At 30.8% G+C, this 27,080-nt stretch overlaps 3 protein-coding genes and 1 long non-coding RNA gene across 7 annotated transcripts; 3 read left to right on the forward strand and 1 right to left on the reverse strand.

Annotated features, from left to right (window-relative positions):
* The first annotated feature begins 405 nt into the window (after positions 1–405).
* Positions 406–7,673, forward strand: LOC102629675 (alpha-galactosidase-like). Of its 3 annotated transcripts, XM_006478099.4 has the most exons (14): positions 409–760; positions 2,688–2,746; positions 2,896–2,952; positions 3,067–3,101; positions 3,240–3,343; positions 3,457–3,532; positions 3,777–3,901; positions 4,028–4,111; positions 5,744–5,808; positions 5,913–5,995; positions 6,207–6,297; positions 6,404–6,453; positions 6,643–6,789; positions 7,309–7,673. In XM_006478099.4, exons 1-14 carry the CDS (start codon positions 597–599, stop codon positions 7,393–7,395), a joined length of 1,227 nt encoding a protein of 408 aa, XP_006478162.2. In that variant the 5' UTR covers positions 409–596; the 3' UTR covers positions 7,396–7,673. The 3 variants fall into 3 exon arrangements, with proteins under 3 accessions (XP_052292281.1, XP_015385701.2, XP_006478162.2); XM_052436321.1 differs by lacking the exon at positions 4,028–4,111 and having other exon boundaries at positions 406–760; XM_015530215.3 differs by lacking the exon at positions 2,896–2,952 and having other exon boundaries at positions 408–760.
* Positions 7,674–10,020: 2,347 nt separating this feature from the next.
* Positions 10,021–11,350, forward strand: LOC107177015 (uncharacterized). The gene is made up of 2 exons (XR_001508178.3): positions 10,021–10,301; positions 10,899–11,350. It is a non-coding gene; the product is annotated as an uncharacterized LOC107177015 (long non-coding RNA).
* A 1,404-nt stretch (positions 11,351–12,754) lies between these two features.
* On the forward strand, positions 12,755–15,455 carry LOC102630661 (pentatricopeptide repeat-containing protein DOT4, chloroplastic-like). Its single transcript, XM_006478101.4, has 2 exons — positions 12,755–15,139; positions 15,239–15,455. The coding sequence occupies exon 1, from the start codon at positions 12,876–12,878 to the stop codon at positions 14,796–14,798; it is 1,923 nt and encodes a 640-aa protein (XP_006478164.2). The 5' UTR covers positions 12,755–12,875; the 3' UTR covers positions 14,799–15,139; positions 15,239–15,455.
* A 58-nt stretch (positions 15,456–15,513) lies between these two features.
* On the reverse strand, positions 15,514–21,652 carry LOC102630242 (uncharacterized). 2 transcript variants are annotated; one of them, XM_052437401.1, is made up of 8 exons: positions 21,295–21,652; positions 20,735–20,958; positions 19,483–20,191; positions 18,985–19,075; positions 18,706–18,909; positions 17,418–17,512; positions 16,993–17,187; positions 15,514–16,357 (listed from the first exon to the last, which is right to left on the reverse strand). In XM_052437401.1, exons 1-8 carry the CDS (start codon positions 21,490–21,492, stop codon positions 15,728–15,730), a joined length of 2,346 nt encoding a protein of 781 aa, XP_052293361.1. In that variant the 5' UTR covers positions 21,493–21,652; the 3' UTR covers positions 15,514–15,727. The 2 variants fall into 2 exon arrangements, with proteins under 2 accessions (XP_052293361.1, XP_006478163.2); XM_006478100.3 differs by having other exon boundaries at positions 18,706–19,075; positions 21,295–21,651.
* Between the last annotated feature and the right edge of the window lie 5,428 nt (positions 21,653–27,080).

Below are 27,080 nucleotides of genomic sequence, written 5' to 3' on the forward strand. Positions count from 1 at the left end.
TTAGCTTGGTTAATTTGGGTCTTTACTTGGCACTTTTTTCTTGATAAAGTGATCCACATACTGAGATTTAAAAATTTCTTTCTCAAGATGCTAATGATTTTTCAAAGTATTGGTTCAATTAGACATAGCATGTGGTTTCTCTATCTTTTATTTTTTGTGGATCTCATTTTAAGCTTTTGTCCTATGGTTCTTGCTAGGAATAAGGCTCATTATGTCCCTCCTAATTTCTCTTATTTTGTTTCTTTTTTTATTATTAATAAATACCTCCTTTGAGAGGCTCGCTTATGCAAATATATGTATATATATATATATATACACACACACACACGTACTTTTTCAATTATTATTCTAAAACCAGGGATCTAAGTGATAAAAATGACATACTTTAGGAACCTATCCCATTCCTCTTAAAATATTTGTTAAGTAATTAAAACGCAGGTGCTGAAGTATGTTCTTTTGAGTGTCTCTCCTAACTCCATATAAATATACATTCCACCTCCGCCTCTGAGCCAACTTCTATCTTCATTACTTTTTCTTTCGCATCTTCTTGTTCTGCTTATAGATAAATAAATATAAATCTATATACTCATATAGCCATGGCTACTTCAGCCTCGGCCACGGTGGCCGCCTTCTGTTTTTTGCTGATCTTAAATCCCGAAGCCGCTGCCGCAGTCCGCCATGGCCAGAAGATGACAGGGGGTGGCAGCAATATTCGAAGGAATCTCATTGATAATGGACTTGGTCGAACACCACCCATGGGGTAATATCTTTGTGTTTATTCTTCTTTTTTTTTTCATTTTCTTTAATGCCACACTAAAGATGATAGAATTTATATGCAGTTTCTTAGTTGATATTATTATTATGATGTTTTTTAGAATATAGATGGGTGAACAAAATGTAAATTATTTTTTATTTTTTATTTTTCTCTAACATTAAACGAAGTCGAATAATCAACTAAATAAAATTACTTTAAAACTATTTAACTAAATCCTGATTGTATTACTAATCTTATTTCACCTAATATTTCAATTTTTTTTGGTGTAAATTTGTTAAACAAACGTGATATCAATTGTCATAGATAAAATCATCTGATCTATCTTACAATTCCGGTGACAAAAAATATCGATTTTTGCTCCGTGATACATCGTATAGTCATAATAAAGACATATAAAAAAGACAGAAAGAGAATTAAAATTGAAGGCATCAATTACTTCAATAACTTATAATATATAGTATTAATATTACTTTAGGTTACCTTAGAACAGTAAAGCAAGAGCACAAGTCTTCGATGACTATCCATAGTGGAACTTTAATTATTACCTACACTTCGCCACTTCTTTAAGAAAAATCAAATACCATTACCTTTTGATGAGTTGTCTGATATGTATTGTTTGGCTTGTGACGATACAATTAATAATTAAGTTTTTTCCTTTACCTTCAAATATTAATTGCATCATCCATGAGGTCATTTTAAAATTAAGGGATATTATCATTTTCCCACTAAAGATATTCTGACACATCATGTCATTACCATGGTTTGGTAAAACTATCAATTTACCACCAAATGTTTAAACTGTTAGCATTTTCCCACCATTCCGTTAAAACTCAGTTAATATGTAACAGAAAATTCATAAAAAGTCAATTTTACCCCTGGAGCGTAAAAGACCATGTAATTAACCTTTTTATGAATTTTGTACTTAAATCATCATTTGTTGTTCTTCCTTCTTAAAGGACAAAAATTACCCTTTATAAATTTTGTAAAATTGACCATGTGGTGCTAGGTACTTCATAAATTGATTTAATTTACTTAATTTTTAAAGGACAAATTTATTTATTAAATTGACGAGCTAAAGACAATTTATTCTACTACTAAAAATCAATTTATGAAAGGAAAAAAAAATAATGTGCAAAAGAAGCAATTTAATCTTTGATATGATGATAATAATTTTACACAAAAAAAATTAAATAAATAAATTTGCCCTTTAAAAATTAAATAAATTAAATCAATTTACGAAGTACCTAACACCACACGGTCAATTTTACAAAATTCATAAAGAGTAATTTTTATCTTTTAAGAAGAAAGAATAACAAATGATGATTTACTTACAAAATTCATAAAAGGTTAATTACATGGTCTTTTATGCTCCAGGGGTAAAATTGACCTTTTAGAAATTTTCCATTACATATTAACTGAGTTTTAACGGAATTGTGGGAAAATGCTAACAGTTTAAATATTTGGTGGTAAATTGATAGTTTTACCAAACCATGGTACTGACACGATGTGTCAGAATACCAGGAAAATGATAATATCCCTAAAATCAATTAATATTGTCATGTAGCATTTATCCTGTCATTCATTAAAATGAATACTAAGCATAAATTATATATGTATAAAAATACTAACTAGCCTACAAATTCTGCAACTTTTTCTTAATTTTGTTTTCATTTTTTTCGCGAACACTAATTTGTTACTAAATAAAAATATAATTAAACAAACAAAATAAATTATTGTTAAAGAATTTTAAATTGACCAACTTAAAGCACTCTTAATTTCAACTTTTGATGTGGTTAAAGGAGCAAATAATCAAATGCTAATTGCTTATTTACATTTTTCTTCTCTTTTACAACTCTCAGTCAGCATACATTTTCCTAATGATAAAATTAATTTTAATTTTTTTTGTGGTCAGATGGAATAGTTGGAATCACTTCGGTTGCAACATTCAAGAGAAGCTGATTAGGGAAACAGGTAAAATAATCATCCTTATAAACATTAACAAATAATCGAAATTAATTATAAATTTTATTCCGCAAAATTTAATATTAATCCCACCTAATTAATTAATTAATTAGTTGATTTCTAATTATTTATTTTAAAAAATTTGTTGCCAACAACAGCCGATGCAATGGTGACATCTGGACTTGCCGCCTTAGGTTACCAATATATAAATTTAGGTTGGTCTAATTAGTTAGCTTATTACTTTTCTTTTTTTTTTTTTTTGTGTTGATGCTATTTTCTGAATTAATAAGTAAATCTAAAATAATTTATTTCAATATTATTTCCACTAGATGATTGCTGGGCTGAACTTAATAGAGACTCCACGGTACTTTTTAAAGATTATTCATGAGTTTTTCTAATTATTTTGTCTAATTAATTTTTCAATACTTATGAGTAATTAAGTAAATGTATACTGATGCTAATGATTTTCAAAGTTAATTAATTTTCAAAAAAAAAATCGCAGGGAAATTTCGTTCCTAAAGCTTCAGCATTTCCAGCTGGAATCAAAGCATTAGCAGATTATGTTCATGCCAAAGGGCTGAAGCTTGGAATTTACTCAGATGCTGGGTAAATTTAACTACATTTGATTGATCGAGATATTTTAATATTTATAATTTTTTTTAATTTGAATCGTTTTTTTAATTATTATTGTTTTTCTTATGTTTTCCATATATGTGAAGCACTCAAACCTGCAGTAAAACTATGCCTGGATCTTTAGGCCACGAGGAACAAGATGCAAAAACCTTTGCTTCCTGGGTGAGTAAATATAATTGAATAGGAGTTACAAGAAAAAATAAATAAAATTCTTAAAGTCTTTGTACATCAATAAATTTTTATCTTTTAATAACTACATATATGGTGGGTGGTGGGTAGAGTTTTTTATTTAAATTATTAAGCACTTTATAATTCTTGTTTAATTAACATATTGAAGTATTCTTTTACTTAATGTACCTTTACATTTTGATACTTATTTAAGTATTGAGTCATGAATTAAAAACAGGGAGTTGATTACTTGAAGTATGATAATTGCTTTAATACTGGTACAAGCCCTAAAGAAAGATATCCGATAATGAGCAAAGCATTATTAAACTCTGGAAGGCCAATCTTTTTCTCTCTATGTGAATGGTGAGATTTTTTATTTACACATTTCATTAATTTATTAATTATTTTATTTAATCTCTAATCACATGTAGCATTGCATATTAAGTGTTAATTATTTGTTATTATTATTTTTAAATTGAAATCTTATAGGGGACGAGAAGATCCTGCTACTTGGGCTCCAAAAATTGGAAATAGTTGGAGAACCACAGGTGACATAAAAGACAACTGGAACAGGCAAGCATCTTACCTAATTAAAATTTTTAGTTTCATATAAAATTAAGTAAAATTTTAGTCTATGAAGAAGGGGAGAAATACTTATATGAATCCGTGCACCACCATAGTATGTTTACGAATACGTCAGAGGTAATATAACTAAATAATGCTTATATAACATATGCAATTAGATTTAATATGACCATCACTTACATGGTGATTTTTCAAAATAAATACACACCTATCATAATATCATTTGCTTGTTGTATAACTAACATGATACCTTAGATATATTGTAAAATTTGTCAATATGTTGAGGTAGTGCATATTACCAAGGAAAAAGGACAAACACACTCCCAACGTTTAGAAAAAATGACAAAAACCCCCCTAACATTTTGAAAAAGATATTTACACCCCCATTCACTAACGGAAACAGTTACTTTTAACGGAAATAGTAATTTTAATATATAATTACCGTTATACCCTTCTAACACATAAAAAATAATTGTTAATTATTTAATTTGTCCATATATTGTTAATAAAATTACAAATATACCCTCATTGCCCAATTCCTCTATTTAATTTTTTTTATCAAATTCTCTCTTCAAACCAAATAAATTTAATCCATTATCAATTTTTATGTCTATTGGATATGTTATTTAATACAATTAAGATAACATTTTTGTAATTATTATTGTAACCAATCTTTTTTTATTTTGTTGATTATACAAGTTTAAATGATTGACATGTAGAGAATTGTTATTCTTATGGCATTAATAACTAATTTTATTTATTTTTATTCTTGAGTAATGGATTAAATTTATTTGGCTTGAAGAGAGAATTTGATAAAAATTTAAATAGAGGAATTGGGCAATGAAGGCATATTTGTAATTTTATTAACAATATATGAACAAATTGGATAATTAATAATTATTTTTTATGTGCTTGAAGGCTATAACGGTAATTATATATTAAAATTTCTATTTCCGTTAAAAGTAACTATTTTCGTTAGTGAATGAGGGTGTAAATGTAGTTTTTGAAACGTTAGAGGAGTTTTTGTCTCTTTATCTAAACATTGAGGGTGTGTTTGTCATTTTCTCTATTACCAATCACAACTTGTAATTGGGGCAGCCCAGTGGATCCAACTAAAGGAACCACCAAACCTGGTCAATTGATAGGCTCCCACTGATTAGATGCACTACTCAACTATTAAGGTGATGCGTTCAACCCATGGGATCAAATCTTGAAAAAAATTTAATTTTTAATACCATTTTTTAAAAATCAATTAATTAGCCCACATAAATTTGTACGAGTCAACAATTTAGTACACATACATAGTCATTTTCTAGTTCAGGTGTCCTTATTTTTTCATTCGAAAACACTCATAAATCATGCGGTTTAAAAGAGTTAAAAAAAATGCAAACGCCCGCACCCGAGAATTAATATATATATACACACACGCACACACACACCCCTAAATGTAAATCAAATCTCTTTTGAATGGACTAATAAGCAGGATTGTCATCTTTAATTTTTTATTGCTAATTGAATTGAATAATATTTATTAATGACAGTTTATTTAAAAAATTATATTATTTTGTTAAAAAAATAAGCTAATGTTTTTAAGGTTACTATTTAATTTGGGGCATTCAGCATGACATCTCTAGCAGATCAAAATGATAAATGGGCATCTTATGCTGGACCTGGTGGCTATAATGGTAATTGGAAGAATTGACATTTAACATTCTTTTTTTCTTGTTGTTTTTTTTCATTATAGTTTATTACTGAAAAATAAATCAAATGGTTAATTAATGATGATCAGATCCTGATATGCTTGAAGTTGGAAATGGAGGCATGACAACCGAGGAATATCGTGCACATTTTAGCATTTGGGCTCTAGCTAAGGTACAGAACAAAATGTCCACAAATTTATTGAAAACTCATAAATGATTCATTAAGCAATTTCGGCTGTCTTATGGATTTCCATATATGATATTAAACTAATAAAGGTGATAGATCCAAATAAGTTTAATCCTTATTTCTTAAAGATTTAAATTTGGATGACTAATTAAAAAGAATTACTTAAAAATACTTGACTAAATCCTTTGAAAATTAGGCTCCTTTATTGATTGGATGCGATATTCGAGCAATGGACAAAATAACTTTTAATATACTCAGCAACAAGGAAGTGATTGCAGTTAACCAAGGTATATGTGTATATTATAAATTATGTATTTGAAGTCTATTTAAAAAGGGTTTTAATTAACTTAATTAATTTGCTTTGTACCTGTATATTAATGTTTGTGTGATTAGATAAACTTGGAGTTCAAGGGAAGAAGGTCAAGAAGGAGGGAGATCTTGAGGTTTGTTTAATTAATATCCCCTCACCTTTGCTTTATATCTATTTATTAATTATTAATGTTTGGATTATTACATAAACTTGGAGTGCAAAGATACCAATTAAACCCTCATAATTTGGCAAAATGATTAAGAGAACTCTATTATTTTCATAAATGAATATATATAAAATTATTATTATTTTTTATTTGTAGGTATGGGCAGGTCCTTTAAGTGGGAACAGAGTAGCAGTAGTGCTTTGGAATAGAGGTTCTTCAAAAGCTACAGTTACTGCTAATTGGTCGGACATTGGCCTTAAGCTTAATCATTCGACTGTGGTCAATGCTAGAGATCTTTGGCAGGTAATTAAGTCACATGCTACTCATTCCTTTTCATATTCATTTTGCATATTAATCATATACTACAAATTTATTAAGAATTAAGATTAAGATTATGGCTATAACAATTAGAGAATTTGACAATTTCCCCCCATAGTTTCTGAATTTTATCACTAACCCTTCAATAGTTGTTGTAAAATGAGTTCTTTTGTGAAAGTTGACACCATGAGTAAAAAGTATGATAAAAATAGTACGAGGATAATGGTAAAATAAAAAAATTAAAGGGGGGGGGGGGGAATGTCATTCTTGGTAATGATCAATATAATGATAACACAAAAAAATATTTACTAATTTTTCGACCTATTTCTCAAGTTATTTGTTAAAATTATCAAACTTTTGATTATCCCTTTAAATTTTCCATTGAATTAAAATGTACTTTAAGTTTTCAAAAAAACTTAAAAAATATAACCAAAACAAGAATATAGAGGCAATTGTATGGCAGTTTATTACTTTATTCTTACTATATGTATATTAATTGTGCAGCATAAAACCATACTTCCAATCAATGGACAAATCGCAGCAAATTTGGAATCTCATGCTTGTAAAATGTTTGTCCTCACTCCTCAGTAATTGAGCCAACAACTAGCATGTATATGTTTCAAGGCAGAATGAAGAAGATCATGAAGATGAATGAAGAAGGATGCTTAATTTGCTCCGTCTTACTATTTATATAGAATTTTCAATGTATCATTGGCACTCTCCCAATGATGCTAAATAAATTAGTTCTTGGTTTTAATCTAAAATGGAAATAGGATTGATTATCAACTAAACGCAATTTACTAATTAATTATAATCTTGAGAAATACAAATAATTTTTATTTTTCATCGATCACTTATTTTATTTGGTATTGTTATGTTGTGACTTTTAGTCATCTATTTCTGAATTTTGTCTATTTAATCAGCAAGTGGCATCATCATTAAGTATAATCAGGTTAATTAGTAAAATTTATAGTTTTTTGTTTTTAAAGTACCTTTCATAGTATTTGTTTAATGGGAGATTGCCACTTTCCCTCCTACAGTAATTAACATATACTATTTCCCCCCTTGTTGTTTTTATAATAGCCAAAAACCCCCCTGATAGCATAAGTTTACAATATTACCCTTATTTTCAACTAATCTTTTATTTATATTTATTATAAATTAAATAAATCACATGAATAGAAACTAAATAAAAAATTAAGCATTAAAAATAAGAAATATATATTTTGATATGAGCAAAAAAATTAATAATAAATTTTTTTCTTGTACTTATTTATTTTGTGAAAATTTTCTTATAATAAAAATATAAGAAAATTATTATAAAATGATAAAAAAAATTATTATGAGAAAACTTGAATGATAAATAAAAATTTATTATAAGATAAATAATAAAATATTTTGCCTATAATTTTTACATTTAATTTTAAAATATTACAAAATATTTATTATAAGAAAATGTTCACAAAATAAATAATTACAAGAAACAAATTTTATTATTAATTTTTTACTCACATCAAAACATATATTTCTTGTTTTTAATATTTAATTTTTTTATTTAGTTTATATTCATGTAATTTATTTAATTTTTAATAAATATAAATAAAAGAGTAATTGAAAATAAAGGTAATATTATAAACTTATACTGTCAGGAAGATTTTTGACCATTATAAAAATAATAAAGAAATAAATAATATATATTAATTACTGTAAGGAAAAAAGTGGCAATCCCTCTTTGTTTAATCAACCATTCCAAAGCGTATAGAAGTGTCAAGTCACAAGTAGGTCTAACCATCTAAGGCTGTGATAGACTTGGCCTACTTTCTGTAAAAGTCCAGATTAGCCCAATTAGGAAGGGCCAGACCAGTGCATAGTCTTGGACCAGCTAATAAATATAATTGGCTAAAGGCGGCTATTTTGAAAGCCCCCCTTTCTATCCTTGATTGTAATTTGGGTCGAATTTTTGGGATAAAAAATAATATATTTTAGAGAAGCTCAAATTTTAGATGGGTGGGGCTATTTGATTTTGAACTCACCAAATTACTCAATAAATTTATTTACTAAATGTACCCACTGTTAAATTTTGAAATTTTATATTTTACTCAATAAACTCACTTAAATATCTAATATACCCTCACTAAACCCAGTTTTTATAATAATTGTGATTTTACTCATTAAACTCATTAAATTCTTTTAAAAAAATAAAAAATAAAAAATAAAAGAAGCAAAAGGGAAGGAAACAAAGTTTTTTTTTTGACGATTTTAGAATACATTCATGATGAAGCAGGTTACGTTAAAGTTAGCATCACATATGCATCCAACATATTTGCTCTTCGGCATGTTCCACATCAGTTTATGAAATTATATTGGACTAAAAAACTGAAATCATAAAAGGAATTATGTTAGATGTTATACTTCTAGAATTAATATTTGCTATCATGTGGATTAATATTTGGCTATTTGATTAATGCTTGGCTATTTTTGGACAATCTGCCGTCTCTTTTGGTATTGAAGATATTAAGGGTTTTCCGGGTAGCTATTGTCGTGGTTGTAGAACACGTTGGAGGGTATTGAATTTGAGAAATTGAAGCAACGGAAGCCATTTTTGAGTTTGGTTGGTGAAGGTAAGGCTCGGTGTTAGTGGAGAGTGAAGAATGGAGAAAATAAACGGAATAAAACAAAAATCAAATGTAAATAAAAAAATTTCATACTTGTTTGTGATTCAAATTATTGTCAATATTGTTTTGTTCCTCCATAAAATCAATATCCATCAAATCAACAACAACCAATTTTGTTACTCTGAATTGAATCATACATGCCCATTTAACAAAAATATATGGCTTGACAGAAGAATCACACCTCTTAATTATTTAGGATTTAATGAAAATATGATTAGAATTCAATAAAAATATGTTAAATATAGAGATGGGTTCAAAGAGTAAAAAAAATTGTTTTTTTTTTCTTTTTTATTATGTTCTAATGCCCATAATTGTAATTTAATTTAGAGAGATTTTAATCATAAAAAATTTATTTTTAAAAGTGGGTTTATTGAGTAATTTGGTGGGTTCAAATAGCCCCACCCATTTTAGATTTTTTAAAGAAAAATGATAAGTGAACACAGCGATGGCAGAGGGAAGATGGAAACAGCAGCCACTTGTTGCCGTTTCGCTCAATTATCATTTCTTCTTCATGGGCCCACAATTAGTTTAAAAAAAGTAAATATTAATAAAAAAACAAAAGAGAAGGTCGAGAAGGATATCATAGCAAACCTCATCTCTTCTCAACCTTATCTTTAATTGTCTTTCACAAATCAGTTTTACGATATTTTATCTCTTCTTTATCATCACGGAACCGGCTAACCAACCTTATCTCTTCTATACCATGACCACGCCAACCAACCTTGCAGATTTTCCTTTGCCGTCGACGCAGCACGGAGCCAACATATCTACGAATTTTGCAGACTTTCTTTTTCAAATTTCTTTTGCCGTCACCTCTCACTCGTACATACTCTCTCCCTCTCACTTTCCTTCCATAAAGGAACTGTTTTTGTTTGTTAATTTGTTTGATTTTGTTTAATATTCGTATTTAATTAAAATTGATTAAAACTCAAATTAAATTGTGTTCAATGTTAAATTCAAATTAACCTTGCAGATTTGATTTTGTTTAATATTTGTACTTAATTGAATTTAATATTCTTTTGCCATTTTTCTTATTGTTGTGTTTATTTGGATGGGAATAGAGCTAGGATTTTAATCAAATTCTTAGATATAAATTTTGAACCTTAAATAGATTTATACATACAACAGGTTAAGCCATAGTTTCTAATTTTGGCACATTAGGGTCTTAATTGCTAATATTTATCCCACTTGTAGGGTTAAGACGAAGTTCCTGATCTTGTATTTCTAGTGGATACTTGATTCTGTAGTGTTTTAGGACTGTTACATTTTTGTACTAATGCAATATTTTATGATTAGAAATACAAATATGAATTTGTTCCTATAATATCAATTTGATGTACTGGATTGTGAAAAAATCAATTAACATGTCTATTTTGGGTTGTTGCGTATTATTTGATTTGATTTTTTTTTTCAATGTAGAAACCAAATGCCTAATCAAACCTATTATGTTTGTGTTTCAAAGGATGAAAGCAAGGCATATACGATTCCTAGCCTGAATGCTAGAAGCAGGTAATGGATTCAAAGGTAATGCTTATCAATCTTATAAGTCTTTGTTGGATGCAAAAATAACGTACAATGAGTACAAGGGCATATGTCTGAAAAATTGCTAGAGACATCTAATATGGTAGAAACTACAAAATATATTGTGGAAACATGCAAAAAGGAGGGGGAGTGCAAACTAAAGTGCCTACATGCGATAAAGATGTACAATCTGATAAAGCTAGAAATGATTGTAGTATTCTACCTATTTTATCCTTTGTACATTGTATTTTAGGAATAATGATTGCAATATATATTTTGCATAAATGAAGAGATTGTACCCTTTCTTATGTATGAATTGCGATATGTAAATAAAATTATTGTTGTTTCTATCGTGATTTGTGCTGTGTGTTATTTAAAATTGCAACTATATTTATAACCATTAAACTTCAAAGATTTGCATTTTTGCAATCAGTTGTAAATAGATATTTAACTACCATAATAGATTCAGCAGTACAACAAATTGCATTTCCCACATCAGCTAATTTGTAATAAAAACTAATTGTGGGGCAACGTTGCTTTCATGGCAAAACAAAAGCATCACATATACATAAATATATATAGTCTGAATAGGTAAAATGTAGTAGCTACTTGGCAAGTGACTTTTGTTTCTGGATTTTAACAAATCTCATTTCGTTTGCAATTGGTCAGATATGTAACACATTAGGGCCATGAGCTATATAATCCATTAATCCATCACTAGAATTTACAAATTTTAAAGTCAAATCTAGCCTCTGTTTGCAGATCTATTACCACTTATTTTGTTTCACTTTTTTTTTTCCTGCTATTGAACAAATCTAAATCTAACTTTTCTCCCTTCTTCCTTATGGCCTTTTTTTTATGTTATTAAAATCGAGTAAATATAGAGCTGGAAATATATATATCAGTTGTGTGATAAACGATTAAAAGAGATGTAGATAGAGTTATGACCTTCCACTTTAATCATCATGTTAAAATCTTGTCCAATAGCAGAATTTTTTTTTCACTTTATTCAAGCATGTGCGCCATTATATATTCATTTTTTAAAACTTATTGTAGGCCCATAACAGAAGAGAGAAATGATAGGAAATGGCAGCATGTGCTGCCGTTTTGTCTAAATAGCAGAACTCTCTGCTAAAAGAACTTAACCATTTGTACTTAGGCTCACATTAACTGTTTATGAAACTAGCTCTAATTAGCTCCACGTCATTAGCTCTAATTAACTTTTTATGAAAGGATAGTTACTCCAAAGCGTAACCCAAAGTTAGTCTTCCATTAGTTCAATATATATATTTCTGAATTTTTTGATCTCAAGGCCAAATTTAGATCCGATACTAAACTGATCCCCTGGGGCTCATTCAATCAGTGTACCATCATCACTGAAACTTTTTAATTGATGATTTGTGAAATATCTCGAGTGTCTCTCACAAAGATAAATATGATTAAACACAAGTGCCCAGTGCCCACAAAGCCCGCGAACTCTTAAGCAATCAAAATTGGAAGAGCGAAGTGAATTGAGCAACACACAAAAAAGTCACTTGAGCATTATCTCGGATGGCTCTTCAATTTAATTTGACCCGTAACTTAATCCAGTGGCTTTCAAATTAATTTCTGCAAGTAATTTTCGCTCGTGTCCGAATCCTGTAGAAGCAGGGCTGAAAAAATACAAAGAACTGCCAAGTTGGGCCGCCTTAAGTTTAGCGAACTTCGGTCCAGCCCAGCTGCAAATTCATTTTGCCAAGTCATTTAACTTCATCACACAACTGATTGCCGGTAACTTCATCATCTTACAAGATGCCAATTGCATGAACAACAACAATAATAATAATAATAAAGCCGCCAAAATTGTGATTTGAGATAGAGTGTGTGTGACTGTAAATGCAACACCTTTCATCAATAAACCCCAAAAGACCGCTGTATCTGTGGAACTTGATGATCAGAAACTCTACCAACAATGGTTCTTTCGAAGAAACTCTCAGCACATACTCTTCAATGTTACAAACCGGAGTTCATGGCAACAGCTTCACTTTCCCATTAGTCTTGAAAGCTTGCGCTAACATAAACTCTATTTGGGACGGCAAAAGGGTTCATTCTCATGTACTCAAAGTGGGATTTCAACAAGACGCATTTGTTCAAACGGGTCTTATAGATATGTACTCTAAATGCTCCGATTTTGTGTCTTCGAGGAAAGTGCTTGATGAAATGCCTGTGAGACTGAGAAGTGTCGTTTCTTGGAACTCTATAATATCTGCGCATTCCCGTGCTTGTTTGAATGATGAAGCCATTTTGGTTTTGAAGGAAATGTGGGTTCTTGGTTTGGAACTTAGTGCTTCTACGTTTGTTAGTGTTGTGTCTGGTTGTAGCTTTCGACAAGGAATATCAATGCATTGCTGCGTCTATAAACTTGGGCTGTTAAATAATGAGATACCTTTGGCTAATTCAGTCATGAGTATGTATGTAAAATTCGGTAAAGTTAATGAAGCTCGTTCCATCTTTGATGAAATAGGTGAAACTTCCATCGTTTCATGGACTACTATTATTGGTGGGTATGTGAATGTTGGAAATGTGAATGAAGCTTTTGGTCTATGTAATCAAATGAGACGAATGAGTGTCACTCCCGATTTGGTAGTGTTCTTAAATCTCATTTTGGGTTGTGCACAAGTAGGGAATCTGTTTCTAGCTTTGTCCATGCATTCTCTTTTACTGAAATCTGGATACAATAATGAGGATCCCCTTGACAACTTGCTAGTTAGCATGTATACAAAATGTGGCGACCTTGAGTTGGCTCGTAGAGTATTTGATGCGGTACTTGAAAAAAGTGTGTTCTTGTGGACGTCCATGATTGGTGGGTATGCACAGTTGGGTTATCCTAGTGAGGCAGTGAATCTCTTTAAAAGATTGTTGAAAACATCTGTTAGACCCAATGAAGCAACTCTTGCTACTACTCTTTCAGCTTGTGCAGAGTTGGGGTCATTAAGCGAGGGGAAAGAGATTGAAGAGTACATTGTGCTAAATGGGTTAGAATCAAATCGGCAAGTTCAGACCTCTTTGATACACATGTTCTCCAAATGTGGGAGGATAAACAAGGCAAAAGAAGTGTTTGAGAGGGTACCAGACAAAGACTTAGCTGTTTGGAGTGCAATGATAAATGGTTATGCTATTCATGGGATGGGAGATCAGGCTCTTAATCTGTTTTATAAGATGCAACATGTAGAAGGTCTAAAGCCAGATGCTGTAGTTTACACGAGCATATTATCAGCTTGCAGTCATTCAGGAATGGTTGACGATGGATTGAGTTTTTTCAAAAGCATGCAGAGTAATTTTGGGATAGAACCCAGCATAGAACATTATTTATGCTTGGTAGATCTTCTTGGTAGAGCCGGTCGTTTTGACTTGGCCCTGAAGACCATCCACGAGATGCCTGTCGAAGTACAAGCTCAAGTTTGGGCTCCATTGCTTAGTGCATGCATGAAACACCATAATGTTGAACTAGGGGAATATGCAGCTAAGAATTTGTTGACTCTAAACCCTGGAAGCACTGGCAATTACATATTGATGGCTAATTTGTTCACATCTGCAGGTATGTGGAAGGAAGCGGCTACAGCAAGAGGCTTGATGGATGATAGGAGATTGACAAAAGAACCTGGTTGGAGTCAGGTAGAGATTGATGGCTCTGTTCAAGTTTTTGTTGCTGGAGACCGATCCCACCATCTGTCAGTTGACATCCGTAAGACCTTAAAGGAGCTACATATTAAACTATTAGAGGCAGGGTATATTGCAGAAGCAGACATTGTTCCATGACTTGTGAAGGGAAGAGGAGGAAACATTGGAGGTTAATAGTGAGTAATTGGACAATGAATTTGGCCTCGTCAGCTCTAAGGCAAGTATGACCGAGAGTTACAGGAAGCCATCTGATTCCAGACATTGTCCCTGCTTTCAACGTTGTCTGTTTCTTGTACGATAAAAGGATTTCTGGAGATCATACTTCTCCTCGGTGCCAAATACATCCCAAGCATTATCTCTATGTGATCTCAGAATAGACCAGGACCTTCTTGCACTGGAGAGACATCATGCATTAGTTCCTTTTCGCCATGCAAATGAAAGGAAAGTTGGTGATGTAATCACGCCTTAACTTGATGAAGGTAATTTGCTAGCTTCGGTTATTGGCTTCCTCTAATAATCTTGCATACTTGATACGCTTGGAACTTTTCCTTCAACTGACTCTGACTCTGAATTTACAGAACGTTGTTAGTATGTGACACGTGTCCTCTGTGGTGCAAGAAAAAGAAGAGGCAGTTCATGAACCTCAGCTTGGCAGAAAATTTGACATCCTCAAGGCAAAATCGTTTCATGCTTGACAATTTGACAAACAAGTATGATTTACAACAAAGAATGGTAACTGGCATTAATTTCTCTTAGTCTGTACTTTTTACAAGGTAAATAACGTCTTATATCTTTCATCGGGTGTCATTTTACTATAAACAGTAGACTTATAAAAGTTGAAACCACCGTGATCTACATCTGCTGTAATTCCTTATCTAAGAATGCTGTAATCTTTGAATGAACTACATCCTTTCTGCAAGAAACTAAGCAAGAGCTGATGTTCAAATTCAAAGGAATACACATCTGAAAAGTACAACAAAAATCAATGCAACAGCAACAGTGGCTCTCACCGTAGATCCTCTAAAATTTCCTGCCCATGTCTTTCTTATTTTGAGAATTTGGCTATTTCATGGCCCTCTCATCTTCTCAACAATGTGCCTGCCCTTTTCTTCGATGTGACGCCTTTTCTCTTCAAGTTTCTCCTTCATATTCTTTCCCAGATCAAGCATTCGTGCCCTTCTACCTGGTTTTTTCAGCCTTGAATCATCCTCCTCTATTCCAATCATCTGTTTTTCTGATTGAGTTGAACTAGTAGCAGATGGTGATTGGCACTCTGAGAGTTCCTCTTTATTCTGTTGACATGCTTCCTGTGAGTTGTCAATTTCCAGTAATGGCGTTCTTAGTTCTCGTAAAAACTTGCTATTTTGAATAGCCGGAGTGGAAGAACTTGTTGAGGGTATTGATGTAACTTTAGATACAGTGTCCGGCCGTTCATAGCAATCTAAGTTCTTTGAATTTTGATTCTTTTGTTCTGGCTGATCAATTGATGTCACAGTGGTAGCTTCCATTGTGGTTTTTACTTCAGTGGTTTGGGAGCTGAAAGCTTCACATGCAGGGACTTGATCACTATTAGCTTCATGATTAAGCCATATAAAAGGAGCAACATTCCGTGGCACCCAATCATCCTTTTCTGCTGACATCCAGGGAACGGATACACTTTCACAGTTTGGAAGTACCATAGTTTCCCGGATGGAAGCCTGCAAAAAATGAAGTCAATATCAGCAGTAGCTACTACAATTACCAAGTCCAGCCAAAGGAGATTTCTTATCAGAATATGTTCTCTTATTAAATGAATAAGAAAAATGCTAATTATCCCAAAAATTTTGACCATGAGATTCATCCCTAACGAGGCATCACTCAATCTTCATGTGCATTAAAATTAATTTACTGGGATAAGTTTTGGGATATTTTAACATTTTTGAATGAATAATTCGGGATTTGCTCTGTTTCAAAGAATTGTCTAAATCTTTGCAAAACACATACTTTCATCTTTTTTGTTAACATCATTAGTAAATGGCTTCATCTCTTTTAATCTTTATACATGATTATAACCATAGGAATGAAACTAGTTACAAATGTTTCAGCAGATGCTTTGTTCCAATGTCCAATAAAAAACAAACGAGAATCCATGAGCGTTTGGAACATTTTAAGTACTTTATTTCTTCAAGACTAAGTACTGACTTACAGAATGCACTTCAGTATGCATCTACTCTCTAAAATGTTACAAGGATAAATCATGCAAATCCGGTTCTACAGCCAGATTTCCCGTGGATGCTCACCAGCAACGAAAGGAAAATTAGTGAAGGTTGGACATTTGACAAAAAGTAAATACCTTAAACCGGTTGATTAGGAACAATGCAACTTGTCCACTGGTAACCTTGTGATCCCCAACACTGGACTCCATGGCAAACTCTATGTCAGGCATGGATGTGAAACCAAACCATAATTGATCAGAAGGAGGTGGCTTTATATGCAAACGCAGTGTTCCACGAAGGGCTGCAACCCGTATTGACAAAGAGATGGGCACCTTCAATTTAAAGAATCAATTAGCAAGCGAGTATAGGCTAGCTTTCACTAAAATATTTTCAATCAGCCAATAAATACAATGTTTTCTTTTCCTTCTTCTCTTTCATTTTTTATTGTGTATGAATCAAAAGTTTCATTGCAGTAGAAAGAGAATGATGTGTGTATGCATAGATTTGGGTGCCTGTCTAGTTAGAAACTAGTTCAGTTCAAGAACAAGAATTGCTCACAAACCTGAGAAACCTGTTTGGCTATGGAATTTAGAATAGACTTCCACCTGGATCCAGAAGTTGACACAGGCATAGTGCTTCTGTTGTTCTTTAAGCCATCTGTAACAGAATTAGGATGTAAAATGTCATTTCTCATGAATAAGAAAAAGTAGGATGCAAAACATGAAGAAGAAATTATCACAAATTGACCATATTGATTCGCTAACATGAAAAAGTTAGAGAGGTTCAACGTTAACAGACTTTTCATACTCCCATTCAGTTCGCCCTCGTGATTTTTAGAATCATTCATTCAGCTCATTGAGTCACAATGCTTCGCCACTAAGAATTTTAGGTTTAATTAATTGGTAATTTTGACTGTCAGAGAGACACCAATCTAACTCGAACTTTTGACGACAAAACTTTTCTGCGGTAAGTGTAATTGTTAAGAAAATCATAAGTTCACGCAATAAAGACACCCACATTGTTTAAAATTACCTCAGACATTCATTCATCAGAATCCACTAGCTAAAACAAACAACACCCGCGCCCCCCCCCCCCCCCCCCCCCCTCTCCTTTCTCTCTCCATTATGTAGCACATTGTCACCAAAGTAATAACAGAGTTCAACAACTATCATCAGAACAAAACCAGAAAACACAATATAACATTATGGTTAATCAATAAAATCCAAGAGAAAAGATAAAAACATTCATAAAATTTTATACAAAAGAAACGAGGACAAAACTTTCTTGTTGACTTCTACAACACCATGACTGGCCTCAGCAAAGCATGAAAACACGTACCGAAGGATTAACAAAGTTGAGGTCAATAAAATAACATTAAATAGTGATCTAAGCAAGTTCAACACCATCAGCTGGAGAATTTTGTTTCTCTAATATCCAGAAAAAAGAGAACTGCAACTTGCGCATGCTTCATAATATGGAGAAGTTGCTTCCGCAACAGCCTTAAACCTATTTGCAGATCTCATCTAACAGGATATGTCAAAGAGCAACAGCTGCTAGGCTGCTAGGTATCGAGTAACTAGGCTCTCACAAATAAATTATTAAGAAATTGCTCTTAAAAAGTGCACGGAAGTACTATCCATATTACAATTTCTCAACCCAGACTTGAAATCCTTAAAATCCAAACATTATTTTATAAGAGAAATCAATAGTGAACTCTTACCATAAAATTGCACAGTATGCATCACATTTAAATCTTTTAACCCATATTCAAGGGAAAATGTATCCAGAATCATCTAAAATATATGCATGCAACATTCATCTAGAAACCAAACACAAATTTTCTTACTAACCAGGCTTAGGGTCGCCTTGATCCTTGTGGTCTTGTCCATCAAAAGTCCCTTCGGATATATTCAACTGCTTTCCAAAATATTCAAAGCCTTCAAGAAGATCTGAAGAAACATCCCCCACAGCGCCTGCCTCTTCTGAATTTGCATCCACTATGCCCTTATGGAGATCTAGTTCACGGACTTCAAGTCTTGTTTCAACATCTAAAACTACACCACCAGCATATTCAATGTCAACTTCGAATGCCCATACTTCATTCATGTCTGTAGGAAGAACCCTCATACCATGGACATAAGGTGGGAGATTTCCGGTGTCTATGTCAGTACAGATGATTTCACCGATGTAACTTGGGGTTCTCATATGCGACAATGCCCTCTGTTATAACAACAAGAAGGAACAGGCTTACATCAACATCTAAACAACACCAGAAGAACCACATAAATTTCGGAATAGCTTAGTAGAGGCAACAACAGTAAACATTTGGCCCCATGTACTAATGAATCTGAAATAGATAGATAGATAGATAGGCAGATAGATAGGTAAACCAAATACTGATTGGCTGTAAACAAAACAAATAATGTGCAGACTAAAGCCATACCTAACATCAGCAGGTGAGATAATATTTATGCCTCGGAGAGTATAATCTATATTACCAACTTATCCACAAAATTTAACGTGGAAATACAAAACAAAGGAACAGTTTGTGACATTTAAAATCAGTCCCGGAACACATCTTCATAACTACAACTACAAAATAAATCTTGATTGGGAAAGTAACAGACCTGGATTCGTGCCTGAATGGAGCTTTTCACCCCTACATTAATTTTGGCATCAAAAAAGAGCCGAAAGATTAACAAATTCCAGCAGAGTGTCGCCTCATCAACAATAAACTTGTCATCAGAGTCTGCATCAGAGACAACAGAGAGCTGACTCTGGCTTTTTGATCGTGGAAATGTTGATGATAGTGGTTCCGCATTTTCCTCTCCAGAACAGTTCGGCACCTTTGATGTTCTGGATTTCACTGAGGTAGCACCCAAAACTGAATCTTGGAATGGACGAAATTTCTCATAAACATTTCTTTCTTCACGACCTGAATAGGATGAAAGAGCCTTACTTTCTATACAAGGTTTTGAAGCCTTTCTGGCAAGTTTTTTCCATAGCAGTCGAACCTTTGATGAAGACCCATCGTACCTACTCGCCTTCTCCATTGGGTCAGCAATCAGCCCCATTGAAGGGGACTCGCCAGTCATACCCATTGAAGGCTTTGTAAATGAAGGATATCCAGCGACTAAAGTTGTCAGGTAAATGTGGAAGTCTTCATTCAACTTGGTGAACCATTCTAGTCTTTTTTTGTCCTCACATGAAGCAAGACGAAGGGCTTTACACCATGCCTCCTTTTCCCAGGAAGTCTCCAGAAAAATATAAATTAGTTTACTTCCATTGTATAACACTGAACTCTTGTTTTCCACTTTTATGGGGAATCTTTTTGCCCTGTAAAACAGTTATGTGTATAAGAAGAAAATTTTTATAATTTTTAAGACATGCGGATCAATTATGACCAAATAGATTCTTGAATAATATTACATGGTTTAGCGCAACGAAGAAAAAAAAAAGAGAAAAAGCCTAATGTTATAACCAGAATCTACATCTTGGAAATGCATAATATGCATGCAATATATGTTCTCGAGAATTCAATTTTTTTTTTCCTGCACCCATCTTTTTGCTAATAATTATTTGTACTTGATCTAAAATTCTTTAAATATTTGTTATTGGAAACTTTTATGATCTATTTAGCTATTGCTAAATACTATTATCTCATCTATGTACACACAATTACTAAGGGGCTTCTATATTACTGCTTCTGAATCCTAAGAGATGAGGTAATAAGCAGAAAGTCTTTTGACTTGCCACTTCCCTTATAGCTCCAATTAAAATCCAAAAGAATTACCACAACTTGAGAAGCATTCTCCGTTGAAATATTGATTAGAAAAGTATGCCTACAGTAAGCAAACAGAATGAAGGGCCCATGTATACCATTTTCTCGAGGATAGACTTGAGGCAGAGACAGCTTTAATTTCGCAACCCTTAAGCGGAAAACTTGTCTGGGAACCATCTGTGCTGGTCAAAATAAGAGCTCGATGCTTTATTTTTGCATACTTGCGAACGGGATAAACCTCCAAGAACTCCTTTTTTTTCTTTTGCTCTTTCGAAAATTTTTCTTTTGGTACTTTTTCTGGTTCCAAAACCCAAACGTATCCCTGAGAAGCACAGAAATAAGCTAGCACATTAAAAAAAACAAAAAGCCTACTTTAAACTGCCATATTTCTCCAGCATAATCTCCTTTAACTAATTTCAACAATTTTTTTATTTTCACCTGTCTATTATTTATTTTCATGTCGCATCAGTCTGTACACATAAAATTTGAATAAGAATTTGTAACACAATATCACTAAGAACGATAAATAAATAAAATGCTGAAAATTTCAATTAATTTACCGAGCAAAATTAGTTCAAATTGAAGAATCATAAACACAATAGCTTCTACCAATCAAGAAATTAAGCATACATGTATAAACAAGTACGAGATCAAGTACCTGCTTCTTGTAAGCAAATTCAAGAGACTGTTGAGGATCAAGCACTTCACTGGAATCTACTGATGAAGGGGAAGGCGAAAACGACGCCGCTTTCTTCGTTTTCTGATTCAATTTGTAGATGAAATACAACACTGCCGCTGCTTCCACTGCCACTACACCAATCGCTCCAATGATTAAACCGACAAAAAATGAAATCATTTCTTCAAATTTCAAGTAAATTAAGAAAAAAAACTCAAAATGAAAAAATTGTAGTTTTGTTTATTGTGTAAAATAATGATGGTAACGATATATATATTCTTTGCTTCTCAACTTGTTCGAATCAAATTCCTCCGATTTGGGCGATAACACTGTAAATGGGATGCTTCGTTTTTTTTTGTTTCTTTATTATTAAATATGGATAATATCATCTACGCTACTAATTTTGAATTTATTTTGAAATGATGACATAGCTTTAGGAATTGTATGAAATAGGTCCCGGTTTGTGTCCAATTTAAAATGACCAAATTTTCTACTTTTTAGTCATCGGGTTGAAATCAAAGGTTGCATTTGTCCTACTGAATTGAAAAAAAAAAAAAAAAAAACTTTTTTACCTTTAGGATTTGATACAATAATTTTTTTTATTTTAATTTTTTAAACAATATCTCTTTTCATCCTTTTTTTAATAAATAACCTTAAATATCCTTATGTAAATTTAAAATTAGTTTATTCTATAATTCATTGAGGGTAAAATAAAATTTCTAGTTAAATAAATAAAAATCATTTTAAAAATAAAAAATCTCAAGAACAATTAAATACCATCCAACTTTCTTCATAAATTTAAAATTTAAGAATAATTTAATGAAACAAAAATAACACTATATATATATAGAAACACGCGCGCGTATGTGTGTTCATTAAATTTTTTTAATGAAGTTAACTAGGGTTGCGTTTGTTTTTTTATCTTAAATGCGAATAGGTCTAAATTTAGTTGAAGTTTAAATATGTCTGAATGAAAATATCTTAATGGCATGATCTTTTTTTCCTTTTTCAACATCTGAAGAAAAAAAACTTAAATGCTAATAGTTTGACATAAATATCCTTTTAAGTGGTGCATATATTTGTTCTACACAATTTATAATTTTTACAAGTTGATTAGTTTGGTAGCATTAAAAAAAAAAATACTATCATTGTTGATCTTAATTTAATTTTTTAATAAAAAAATGTAATGATAACATCTAATTTTATTATAAAGTCAACATTGTTATTTTATTTTTGATTTACACAATGAAAATAATTTGATTTGTTCAATATTTCAATTTAATTAATGTTATCATGTGAATAAAAATTTAAAGCAATTAAAAAAAATAACTTCAAGAATCATACAAAAATATTAGGTTTATACATAAATTGGAAATACATGAATTATTAAGGGTATTTTTGAGATTTGAAATTGAAATTTTTTATTTACACTTCAGAGTCAAGATAAAAGTAGACTTTTTCTATTCAGATAAAATTGTCTAACAATAAGTGATAAGTTAAAAAAAAAAACAACCTAAAATAAACATATGTCTGAAAAAAAAGTTAAATTCAAATTTCAAACTAAAAAACAAACATCACCTAATTTTTTTTATAAATAATAATAATAATAATTTTCCAATCAAGGGTCATTGTCTATATAAAGGTCAAGGAGATGCTAAAAAATTAATATATATATATATATATATATATACACACACACACACTCTAATGTAGTCTATTTTATTTTATAGTATTTTTAAATATGTGTTTTTATATCTTTAGTGTGCATTTTTTTTAAGTAAATGAAGTAGCTTGTGTTTACTTTTAGCAGAACAATAATATTGATTGATTATTTATTTATTTATCTTGACCGAATCAAAGTTAAGAACAAGCTAAAGGATTTTTTTTAAAAAAAAATACTTAGGTTGATGCCTGTGAAATCTATTTTTTTTATCCCAAATATCTATTTTACAGATTATGTCGTATTATTATTGTTTACTTATTAAGTTACCCTAAAATTTTAAATTTCTGCCTAAAGGTAGATTTTTTTTATTGTGTTTAAGAGTTTATTTTAAAATAATTTATCATTATTTGGAAATCTTATTTTGTGCTCAATGCACTATGCCATATACTAATAGTAAATTAATGAAAGGGTATTTTGGGCTATTATTTAAAAAATAGGGATGAAATGAGCTATTATTTAAATAGTAAGAATGAAATGTGCTATTATATCAAATCTTAAGGGTAAAAAATACATTTTCTTTGTCGTATTGCATCATGATATATCGTAGCTTGGTCATGTTTCGTGTAGTAGACAATATTATTATATAATATTTGTATATCATTATTTTACATTAATATTATTTAAAATTTATTATTAGTTATACTAAATAATTTATTTTGTATATTATATTATTTGTAATATAATATAATATAATATCACTAGATAACATAATATTATATTATATTTTTTTATTAATTATGTAAAAATAGAATGAAATATAATATTATTCAATAATATTATATAAATTCGTCAATGTCTATTAATTATAATTTATTATTAAATAATGTGACATTAAATTACAATTTTATTTTTATTTTTATTTTGTCATAATATAGGAAAAAAAAAGAGAAAATAACTAATGTGGTAGTTGCTGCAGTCCAAACATAAGACTGCATTGCATAATATAATTCAGTCACATGTTATGCGAGATGCCAAACACACTCTAAAACAAAACAATAATACTACTAAAAGCATAAATTATTATATAAATAATGTGGTATGTTGTACTATTGTCTCATATTTCATATTATTTATTTTCTTGAAATAACAATAAGTAACATTATTGTCTTAATTTGTACAAATAAATTTTTTATGTCAGAGTTTATATATACAATATTAGTAAAATATCAAACGACATTACAAATCATGATTTAGTATAAATACTATCTCTCATTTACTTTCTATCATTGGAAAAAAAAAGCGAAATTCATCTTACTTTCTATTTTTTTTTTATATAATTTCTTTAATCCTTTTACTTCATACGAATATCCATATATATAAGTTTATAATAACTTTTGTTTACTCAAATTTAAATTTGTGATAATTATACTTTGACTTTTATCTTTGTATACAGTATTACTTTCTTCTGGTTCTAGTGTTTCTATAGATAGTCAATCGATGTAAAAATTTATCACAATGTCAATTAAAAGAACCAATCGGATAATTGAGAGTAATGAGAAAGAGTTGAAGATATATTTTAGTGAAGTTCAAATTTGATATGTGTACGTCACTTTTTAATGGAGATATTTTTAAGGCACTATCCCTTGTTCTTAAGTGTAAAAATACAATAATATGGCCCATTGATTATTGTAAAAATTGTACAAAATCGATCTTAGATAAGTCATAAAACTGATTTTGATTATAATATTTGTGTATAATTTAATAAAAGTTTAACGTGTTTCAATAATTGCAAGTAAAACAAACAATGAAGAGTAACCAACCTTTAAACCGAAAGGGTATTTTGGTCATTTGAATTAGTAACGAAGGGCCAACTTAACATAAGGGACAAACTATTCTTTGTTTGAGAATAAATAAGAAATTAGAGATCTTGGTGATAAGAACCTATATTTCTAATGCTTGCTTGATATATAAGAAAAGACACTCAGCAGTTCAAAATTCAAATGCGCGTATTTTTTGTCCTTGGCTGTGGGTGTTGTTTGGGATTAGGAATTTAGTAACTCTAGACCAGTTTGTACTTATAACCGTCTCAGCTCCGCTGTCCACTAATGGTACGTCAGGTGTAAATCCAACCGTCTAATTAGAGTTTTTAATAAAGCAAATAAATTCATGCCCGTTATGTTATAATTGGGAGTTGCTACGTTACATGCACGTAAGGTACAGTCTCTCACAAAACTCATATGTGGGTCTCACTTGGGCCCACCAACTTTGTGAGAGGCTATACCTTACGTGCATGTAACGTAGCAAAAGCCGTTATAATTTACTAGGTTTAGCTATTAATTCAAGGGAAAACGACAATCAGCCCCTAACGTTTGAAAAAAAAAGATATAAAATTTTTTAATTTTTTAAAAATGATATATATAATCCTCTTTTATTAATAAATTTTGTTTGTTTTAATAGCAAATTTATTTTTAATTTATAATTATTATTATGTCTGTATAATAAATAAATTAAAATATTAACTTAAGATATATCATGCGTATAATGAAATTAATAATTTTTTATTTAAAACTTAAAATTAAGATATAATTACCTTTTATCCAAATTATTCATTATTTTTAGAGTGAATTTTAATTTTATCCATTCATCATTTTTTATTTGGAAGGGTATATTGATAATTTAGAGTGGATAACTAGGGAAAAAGGTAATTATATTCCAATTTTAAGTTTTAAATAAAAAGTTATTCATTTTATTATACACGTTATCGACTATATATCTTAGGTCAATATATTAATTTATTTATTATAGGAACATAAAAGTAATTATAAATTAAAAATAAATTTATTATTAAAACAAATTGAATTTACTAACAAAAATATGGGTTATATGTCTTTTTTTAAATATTAAGGGGTTTTATATTATTTTTCCTAAACGTTAGGGGGTTCACAATCCTTTTCCGATTAATTTAGTTTGAACTTTGAATGGTACGTGGCCTTAATATTACTCTTTTTCAATGTTATAATTATTTGTTTTGAGTGTTAATTGATTGAATGTGTTGAAATAGAAATCTAGTCAATTAGAAAATTAATTTAGGTGCGGGCGATATAATAAAAAAATATAAAAAACTAACGTGGTTTTGCCCTTTGCATACGTCCACGGGTAGAGAAAATAAAAATATTCTTAGGATCGCAATTACAATTAAACTCTCACTCTCTTCACTATTTTTTTTCAATGCTTGCTTCCTATACTAAGAGAGACTTTTTCTTTATAGCTCTCTACAGATAAAATTCATTTCTAACTAAAACTCATCCTAATTCTCCTCTCTTCTTTAGGATTTGAATTAAAAGATATTTTTTTATCTTCTCACCATTTTATATCCGTGTCAAGCCTCATCGATTTTACTTCTAAACCAAGCAATATCGTTCAATTGTTGACTTTTACTAAGCTGGGCTTAATACAACAATTCTTGGGGAGTATGACTCATGTTCCCCACTCCTAGTGAGCACGACTTCTCAACTTCTCCATTCTTGCATACTCCTTTGTTGGCTTTTCACACATTTTGTATAAGAGCTACTCACATAGCTCTTGGTTTCTAGTTCCACCAGAGCCAAAAGTATAAGAGCTTAAGTTGTTTCTCTCTTCGTACCTTCTATACAAACTAATTTTGACACCATTCATTGACATTGTTCAACTTGCATCTCTTTGGCTTTCACTTTCCCTCATGAGTGTTTTTTTATTTTCTTTTTGAATTTTCAATGTCTTTAAATTATGAGGATAGTCTTAACTCCTTCTATCATGACTACTTTGATGATAATGATTATTATTATTGTATATCAATCACCCTTGTTGTAAATCTCACATCATTTGTCCCTGATAACCAAACCAACTTCCAATCCAACTCTGTCTGGTCCATCGATGAGGCGGGGAATGGGATATCTAAAGAATCCATCTCATCCTTAAGAGTCAAATATGAGATTTTAAGTTCAATTGAACTTAGAAAAGCACAAACTAGGAAGCTTCCTAGTCAGCCTTTTCTTGAGGTTGTCGCTTTTCATCCATATTTTTTCTGATATGGTATTAGGTTACCATTACACACTTTTTTGAGGCA

This window comes from Citrus sinensis, chromosome 3 (genome assembly GCF_022201045.2).
Source record: "Citrus sinensis cultivar Valencia sweet orange chromosome 3, DVS_A1.0, whole genome shotgun sequence".
Taxonomy (NCBI): Eukaryota; Viridiplantae; Streptophyta; class Magnoliopsida; order Sapindales; family Rutaceae; genus Citrus; species Citrus sinensis.